Below are 9397 nucleotides of genomic sequence, written 5' to 3' on the forward strand. Positions count from 1 at the left end.
TCTGACCTAGCATGATGTGGTGTAATATATAGATGGAGAAATGTTCTCTTCCATATTTGTTGCATGAACTTTAAGCACCTTAAGGTTTGGACACCACATTCAATGCAAATTTTGTGCATGTAAAGGTCAAGGCAGACGTTGCTGTTACACCCGATTTCTTTTGATCATGTAGTCACAATATCTTATGTAAGGTAGAGATGATACTATGCCATGAACATCAATGCATCACTGAATAGTCCAAGCATTGCTGTAACATTAAGAAGGAATGGGTATGAGATTCCGGGATGGACCCCCATATCGCTCTGGTCTTAGTAACTACTCGGTAGTCACCCATAAAATACCCTCACTGAGAGCCAACTTTCTTTCTCCTTCAGAGGAACTACTGATGAAGTTTTTGGCATTATCAAACCAATATCATGTGCAACCAGAAATAGAGAGGTAAGATTTCTGCAGTTCTACGTCTTTCCACTAGGATCAGCATTTATAATGCACATGGGGCCCATATTTATGCAACTTTATCTGCTTTTGTTTGTAGGGAAGGAGGAAAAGGATAAGGTTCTTCAAGAACTAACAAAAGTGTCAGTGTGCTATTGCACCAAATGGCATACTCCGCTCCAATACTGTTCACTTTATAAAGATATTATTGGACGCAGCACAGAAAACTTTCTATTAGTACCTCTTTAAATCCTAATATTGATACAGATGTTGTTGCCATCTAGTGGCATGTACATAGAAGTTAATGTAGTGATTTCCCTGTATACATGTAATTACATTCACGCTGATGACACACGAGCAGAATGTATTCCCTGAAGAACATTTATAATGACAACTGTTAAACTTAAGTGTTGTTTTAGTGGATCCGTAAGTAACTGGTAATAACATAGAGCAATGATCTCTTGTGCAGGTTACGGTGTAGACGGTGTGTGGTGGTCGGAAATGGACACCGGTTAAAAAACAGCTCTCTGGGTGAAATTATTAATAAATATGATGTAGTGATCAGGTAAGATCAATGTGATTGTAATAGTAATTGATGAGGCGTGTGATAGGCAGCGACACAGCAACAAAAAATAATAGATCTATAACTTACAGTAGCAATGATATAGAATTTTCCACACCAGAATAACTCTATTATTAGGGTATATCTATGATCAGAGTCTCCACCTTATCTGTAATGTCTGGAATCTGATGAACTTTCAATGAAGAAGCAGTGATGTCAATATTCTGTGAAAAAACTAATCTTGTCCCATGTACAAAACACAACACAACACTTTGGCCTATTGAAGCCCTTTTCAAGGCAGATTTTTTGAAAAGGTTCTTAACCCCCTAACAATTTTACCTGTCCCCAGCTTGGGCTTTGAGTAAAGGTCCTAACACTTTAGCCCTAGCAGGAGTTGGTCAGTGAAACTGCAAAGGTAGCACATGCTAAAATGGCTCTAGCTCCGGAGCCATGGAGAACAAGGTTGTGCCTGTAGCCCCAGTAGAACCAGGGTTATCACTGGTTGAAGTGGGAACAGCATATATTCGCAGCTCTCATTTCAGCTCTTGTAAAGGGGAATAGATGCTGCTGACAGTGTGCTGGGAGACTAGAAAGATTTCTCATTGTCCTGTTCATGTGACTTCACATGAACCCAGGGCAGGGGATACTATGGACTTTTGTTTAGGATACCCCCTCCATCATTAACCAGAGAGCATGCACTGTAATAGCCCTTACATGCTGTGTTAAATGTTGGTCGCGGCGCCAAGTACTTTTATACACAATTGTCATCGCCACATCTATAACGACCCATAAAATAGAATTAGTATATTCTTTATTTTTACATAATAAACACCATAAACCTTATTATTGACATGCCAGAATTGATGTTTTCTGCTCATCTCACGTCTCAAATAGAAAAAAACTATTAAAAACTGATCTGTTTTTGGTATTATTATTAGATATATGGTTTGGGGATAGATTCAGGAATTTCTACAGATTCAGGTAGGCAAGAAATTCTTCCCCTAAAATAAGGAGAATTGGTCCTACCTTATGGGGTTTTTGCCTTCTCCTGGATCAACATTGTAGGACTGTAAACTGAACTGGATGGACATGTCTTTTTTTTAGCCCTCTAAACTACATTGCTATGTTACTACATGAGACAATAAACATATATCTTTTTATGTAACACTAACATCATCATTGAAGTTACCAGAGTGGTATTTTTCATTGATGGAAAGGGAATTCTGCCTAGGATACAATAAAATATAGCCTTTATTGGCATATAGTGACAAAGTGGGGTCCTTACTGATGTACTAGACAGGGAAAGTTACTGACGGAGTGCTAAAGTCTACAGCTATCCCAGTATCATCCCAGTAACAAAAGGACTGACACTGAATTGAACTGCTAGTTTGGGCGCAGCAATCTGTTCGCCTAATACTACCCTGAAATAATCCCCTAGTTAAGGTTTCCACCTTTCTCCAGTACATACTAGCCAAGGTGAATAGTGTATAGCTTTGAGAGCTTGGGGTTAAGGAATTGTTCCATAATTGAAATGCATCACCTATCCACCAGGTATAAAAATGTTTAATAGAGACGTAGATCATTAACCTGTTCTATCTAGTCTGCCCTTATAGTCTTATAGTTTTTCCATCCAGGCCTCATGCACACAACCATTTGCACAGTCAGTGCTGGCCATGTTTCTTATTCGGAGTACTCAGGACGGGTCCTCTTCCTGTCTGTTTTGTGAGTCGTGCTCACTGACCCAATGAATGGGGCCACAGGAGTACGGGCCGGCCCAGGGATGACATCCGTGTGCTGTCTGTGCCTTTTATTCATGGTTCAGCGACATCCACTCCACTTTATTCAGGATAGACATGTGTTTCTGCCAAGCATACTATCGATTTTCCAGCTTTGTCTGCTGTATATCAGTAAAGTGTATATTTTAGGGAACTCAATAATTTATCTTAATCTCTATTCTGTAATAATACAAGTTATTGATTGCTGTAATGTAATTAATGAGAAAGCAAACTCATATTTGCAGCATATATTTCATGTCATACGTTGACATGTTTTGTGTGTATTTGTATATAGCTGTTTTACTATGTTGTGTGTTTGTGTATCTATTATCTGGTTATAAATTTTTCAGTTTATTGTGGTCATAAAATGCATTAAGATAAGTTTCTCGAGTCACCTCTGACATCAGAGAAGCTGTGATAATGTTTAGTTATTTACAGTTTACCATACAGCCATATAAAATAGATAGCTGCAGGTCAAAAGTTGTATTTCCAGAAATTCCCATGTACTTGCATCCATGTGTTTATTTCAATGGAGTGAGAGGTGTAACACACTGCCGGGCACAATGTGAACATGGCGCAATTATGGTTTAAATTAGGGTCATGTGACATAGATGTGCCACTTATAGTTAGATAGTTAAGTGAATTCAATCTATAATGTATACATATAATCAGTCTATGGCTAACATTTTAATCTAATTTTTCTTTCACTAGACTGAACAATGCTCCTGTCCACAATTACGAGAAGGACGTTGGCAGTAAGACCACCATGAGATTCTTCTACCCAGAATCTGCTGACTTTGACCCACAGCTGGACAACAACCCTGACACTTTGTTGGTGCTTGTACCATTTAAGCCTCTGGATATCCAATGGATGAAGATTATATTGAATAATGAGAAGAGGGTGCGTTGCAGTCTATAACCTCACTACACTCCATCACCCTATTACTACTTTGTGTCATTTAGTTTTAAAAAGTGAATAAAGGGACTGTTGTATGGTGTGGACACTCTCTACCAGGAAGACTGGAGTGTTGTACTTCATAGCCCTTCGCCCATGCTCCATATATTGATGGATATCATAATTTTCAGTGGGATTCTATCAAAATGTCTGGCAGATCCTCAGAATAATCATGTAGTCTTCTGACCCAACCTGCCCCCATGATAATGAATGGGCATACTTGACCAAGCCACCAAAGATCTTACTAATGTGTATTTATTTTGCCAGGTCCGCAAAGGATTTTGGAAAATGCCTCCTTTGATTTGGGAGGTGTCCCCTGAGAATACACGGATCCTAAACCCTTATTATATGGAGGTGACAGCCACCAAAATATTGGATGTCATTCTCACAAACCAGAAGACCTCAAAAAAGATGAAAGCGGTAAGAGGTGTACAGAAGCTGGATGACATGTAGATGGATGTGGCCAATGATTGTGGTTATGGCCCCCATGCTGGAGATGCCAACTTAATTTAATTAGTATTCATATAAAATAATATTGTAGCCCTAAATACAAAGTATAAAGAAATGTAAGAAATGGCTGGCCATTCAGATGTTTTTCTCTTGAGCCATGCTACTGTATATCACCACTTCTCCAATTCTAATACAGTTATGGGGGAATGTAGCATTTTTGTAGCTAGATTGCCTCATCCTGGTAAGTTAACCCCCTATAAGATGTTTCTTTATATCCACCATTTAGTTGTAACCCAACGTCCTTAACAAAGCTGCAGAACTTTCTATAATTAGGACAAAAGTGCAGTTTCCCAAATCAGACTACATGGCTAGGACTATGGATGGGGGATCTGCACTGCACTGAGGTTACTAGTTGGCCAAATAATAAGTGACAGTTGTGCCATCTCTGAAAGGTTCTCGTAATGGAGGTCTCTGAACCTGGGTGAACAATGTCCCCTGGCAATTTCTGGACTACAGGGTCAAGTGTCTTAGTAACAGTGATGATCTGCCTGTACTTTTTACCTGTGCCATTGGGTCTGGCGTAAATCTTAAGAATACAGCCAACTTTAAAATAATACAAGTTGTACAGAATATAGTCATAAACACATACTGTAGATCAATTCCCCAGTGTAGTCAGAATAAATAATATCTACAATAAGCAGTGAGGGGTTTCATAACCTCAGATTGAAACACAAAAACAGATAAGTTTGCACCCAGTGTATAAACATGTGACATGGCAAAAAACGTCCCGGAACAATTTCCTGTAGTTATCAGACAAAAAAAACTTATAGGGTGGTAACCTCATTAAAAACTGTCTCCCTGGGTATCACCTAGACGAGCGAAAACTTTACTACATGCCTTTTGGACTAAACAGGTCGTTCTTAGTATGATGCCGGACTAATGTAATGCCAATCTCATTGAGAACCATTTAATACCATTACTTTAGTACAACCACACAAATTGGATGTTCTCTTAGTCCTGGTGGACCTGCCCAGATTTGAAGATCCTGCATTCTACATGTATTATGGACTCTGATCGTTGCATAAACTAGTACTTTAAAATAACATTTAGAAGGAAACATTCAATGGGCAGGTTAGTGTTCCTAAGTTCTATTATAGGGAATTTGTATATTAAATTACACCCTCGAAATGACCAACCCCACAGTGAAAGTAAGCTGGCTTTGAGGCTTATTTGAAGACCACTTCTGCTGGAAAGTGCCATACCATTTTAACCAAATGGCTAGTACAACTTCCAGAGGATTACCCAGGGCTCTGAAAGTACAGTATCTTGCATCAATGTTCACCTTCTCTATTCTAGAAACCCACTACTGGCATGCTGGCGATCACCTTCGCCCTTCACTTCTGTGATCTGGTTGACATTGCTGGATTTGGCTACCCAGCATTATCGAACAAGAAGCAGCCGATTCATTACTATGAGAAAGTTACGCTAAAATCCATGGCGGTGAGTGTCTCCTGATCATCTCTGATGACTGTCCATATAACATACAATTATTTGAAGATGACCTTTCACCTACTCAACCAATAGGCACTGATCCACTCATTAAAGTGCAGCTAGTTTTGATGTCTGATGTTCTATTTAAAGGGGTTGTCCAACATTAAAAAAATTATATTAGGCTGGGGAAGGTGGAAAAAAAAAATCACACTCGTCTGATCCTGCTGCTCTGGTGTTTTCTTTCGGCCAGAGTCCCCACCACACATGACCATTGAGGTCCTGTCCTCAGCTAAGGACATGGGACGTCACAGTGTAGCAGGGGTTTCTACCACAAGAAAACACCGGAGCAGCAAGATTAGACCGCACTAGACTAGACCGCACTGGGAGACTTGGGGACAGGTGAGTATGTTTTTTTGTTTTTTTCACCTTTCCCTGGACAACCTCTTTAAAAGGATTGACCAGGAAAAAATGGACAACCCTTTTAAAGTTTAAAGGGGCTCTATCAGCAAAATCATGCTGATAGAGCCCCACATATGCATGAATAGCCTTTAAAAAGGCTATTCAGGCACCGTAAATGTTATATTAAACTACCCCCCCCCATTTTAAAATAATACCCTAAAAAAGAATGTGATCTACCTACGCATCGTGCACGCTGGGCGGGCATTCAGGGTGCGCCATCTTCTTCATCCACGCCTCCTCTTCCTCCGATGTCCTCGGGTCCCGTCCTCCTCCGGCGCTCGCGAACTGACATTGATAAAAAAAAATGGCCTGGGCGCATGCGCAGTAGCATGTGGCTTTTACTACGGCTACTGCCTATTATGTGTGATAGACTCACACATAATAGGCTTAGATACATTGACCCATAACTTTATAGTAACTTCTCTTTCTTTTTTTTCAGGAATCTGGACATAATATCACGCTAGAAGCTGTTGCAATAAGGAACCTTCTCCAGCATCAGATCATTCACAACCTAACATACTTCTGAGGAGGTTCTGGATCTGTAAACAGTTGTATACCTTGCAGCTAGGAGGACAGTATGCTGGACACACTGCACCTGGCAAACTCTAAAAGACGTGTGTGGTACCGAACACCCATAAAACGTACAGAACCTGCGAAAGTAGCAGTCACAGGGTGGTACGGCAGTCACTATGCAGAGTCTTCTGCAATGGACACGTGATCCTGGATCGTACACCAGGCTTATAATAGCTGGTGAAGTGTTGACTAAACCCTTAATTTAATTTTTTTATAGATATTTTTTTTTTAAGGACAAAAGCATATAATATTTATTTAAGACTTTGGCTCCATTCATATCTGACATAAAGAAACAAGGATGATGGCAGCCTTTACTGTCCTCCTCTATGTACAGACGATAAATATGACTAGGATTTTGGGATTCTTTGCCATCTTGGATCTTCACTTTTTCTTTTTCTACACAATGTTCACATTCCATTTTTAATATTTGTAAGATCTTTGATTTTGCCCTCAAGGAAATGCTTGGATGAACCGCTGGACGTATCGGACAAAAGGGGCAGGACCCCATGCTATGTGCCAATTCTTTATATGTTCTGAACCTTGGATGAAAATATTTGTGTAGGCCCTCGAAATGGGGGGGGTTCTTCGCGTCCTTTCAATATTATGCTGCTGCTATTATGTTTAAGTCTTTGTCTTCTATTGGTAGAACTGGAAGGGAATTCCATATTAAATTGATCAATCCCCAAGTCCATTTCAGGGGTCCTTGTACCTTCAGTGCCTTGATTTTCTCATTTTTTTCAGTAGTTAGAATCCCTTATGTAGTAACATGTATACTGTAAATGACTATATACAGAAGAATCACAGTTACACCTCATTATAAAAGGTACATCCTATATACACACTCTTGAGTAACTTTGTAAACCATCTGCCTTATATACCTCATTCACATCTAGAGCTGCATTTAGAATATTTCTGACTTCACACTCAGGCTGCAAGAATCTTCTAGTTCCTGCTTCCTCTACCTGTTCAAGATTTCTACTCTACTTTGCATTGATCTTAAATGTCTCAAAATATTCCTGTAGATGTTTGGGGTAACAGAAACAATCCTATTTCAATATGGCTATTGACAATTACTAAGGCCCTAACTACCACCTATATAAAGTCTCTGTCTATCTCTGTTAACTAAAAAGAACTTGTATTTCAATATTTTCTAAAATATAATATCGCAATTAAGATTATTTTTTAGTTGATAGAGATGGACAGTGACTTTACGTAGGTGGTAGATATTAGGCTTAGCAATTACCCATATGCAGATGGAAATAGGATTACATTTTGTCTTAAAGGGGTATTCCAACGTCGCATACTCACCAGTCTTCGTTGCTATAAAATCTTCTGTCTTCCGGCTTTGTTGCGTCATTGGTGGGTGGGGTCACATATGCAAAGCCAAGCGGCGAGATGCCGCTGGCCCTGCGTGCGCACTCTTAGACCAGTCTAGCCTTCACAATGCGAATACAGACCCGACATCCGCCTCTCTCTATTACAGCGGATGCCGGGTCTGTATTCGCATTGTGAAGGCTAGACTGGTCTATGAGTGCGCACGCAGGGCCATCTCGCCGCTTGGCTTTGCATATGTGAATACAGACCCAGCATCCTCTGTAATAGAGAGGCGGATGCCGGGGAGTGTAGACGCCGGCACAGATGCACAGACGCCGACACAGATGCCAGCAACATCGCTATGCTTCTGCCCTGCATGAAGCCAGCAGCGGCAGAAGCGATGGTATTATTCCGCTCCTCCGCCCTTCCGCCCGTCTTACATTCACATTAGCAGTATAGATAGGATCCTTGTGATGGGACAACCCCTTTAAGCTCCAGTAACATCAAGAGCTATAGGCACAATTCTCAGGCTGCAAGCCCTCACATCCCCTTTTTGCTTCCATGGTTGTATGCAGGATATGCCTTGCCATGTTACTGTGCAAGATGCAGCGTTTACACCAGGCATGGTGCCATAGTCTAATGTAGAAATTATTCTAGAATTTCGAGTGCCATGCAGAAGAGTGCAACACATGATAGAAACTTACCTAAACTATGAGGAGGGTGTCTTTTGCAGAGTTCATGCAGTTTTGGATTATAGGAGACAGATTTACACGTAATTTATAATAGCTAAGCAGAGACAGTGTTGTGTTAGAGAAATATTGCTGCTCTTTGTATGATATGCTGTAACATATGGAATAAACACAAGTGTTATGTACACCCCCCTTCCCCGCCATTGCTGTGACCAACACACCCTAGTGAATGAAGAATTGGTGAAACCGCCACACATCACCAGTACAGAGGACTCCTGTCTGGCTGCAGGCAGCATTGTTTGTATTGGAAAGATTTGGGGTCTCTCGTGTCCCCTATAGAGAGAACAATAAGGTAGCCTTGACTATAGGACATACATAATACTGTATGATTTTTTTAGTAGGGTGAATGTGTCCCTATTTAAGTTGGGAGTTTACCATCTACAGATAATGAGTGACTTAAGATCAGTAAGACTATAATGTGATGACTTCACGTTCACAGCCAATGGTTCCTGCATCTGAAGTTTTTTTACATGGACATATTGCCTTGTGGGGGCAATGTCTCTTCCCTTTCTACCAATATTTTAACTGTTTTTTTTTGTTTGTTTGTTTTCTTTTTTTTAATCCATAACAAGCAAAATGCAAAAATTTAAAATAAAAAGAAAATAACTAAACTAAGTTGTCTTGTTCGAGTCTT

At 40.2% G+C, this 9397-nt stretch overlaps 1 protein-coding gene across 1 annotated transcript in view; it reads left to right on the forward strand.

Moving 5' to 3' along the window:
- LOC142210757 (CMP-N-acetylneuraminate-beta-galactosamide-alpha-2,3-sialyltransferase 4-like) overlaps positions 1-8003 on the forward strand; it is a 121382-nt gene extending 113379 nt beyond the window's left edge. The window contains exons 9-14 of the mRNA XM_075280156.1: positions 375-438; positions 905-1000; positions 3484-3673; positions 3995-4147; positions 5534-5677; positions 6567-8003. Coding sequence (XP_075136257.1) covers positions 375-438; positions 905-1000; positions 3484-3673; positions 3995-4147; positions 5534-5677; positions 6567-6653 — 734 coding nt within the window. The 3' untranslated portion in view covers positions 6654-8003. The remainder of the gene's footprint in view (positions 1-374; positions 439-904; positions 1001-3483; positions 3674-3994; positions 4148-5533; positions 5678-6566) is intronic.
- The last annotated feature ends 1394 nt before the right edge of the window (positions 8004-9397 follow it).

The sequence above is a fragment of the Leptodactylus fuscus genome, chromosome 6 (genome assembly GCF_031893055.1).
Source record: "Leptodactylus fuscus isolate aLepFus1 chromosome 6, aLepFus1.hap2, whole genome shotgun sequence".
In the NCBI taxonomy this organism is placed as follows: Eukaryota; Metazoa; Chordata; class Amphibia; order Anura; family Leptodactylidae; genus Leptodactylus; species Leptodactylus fuscus.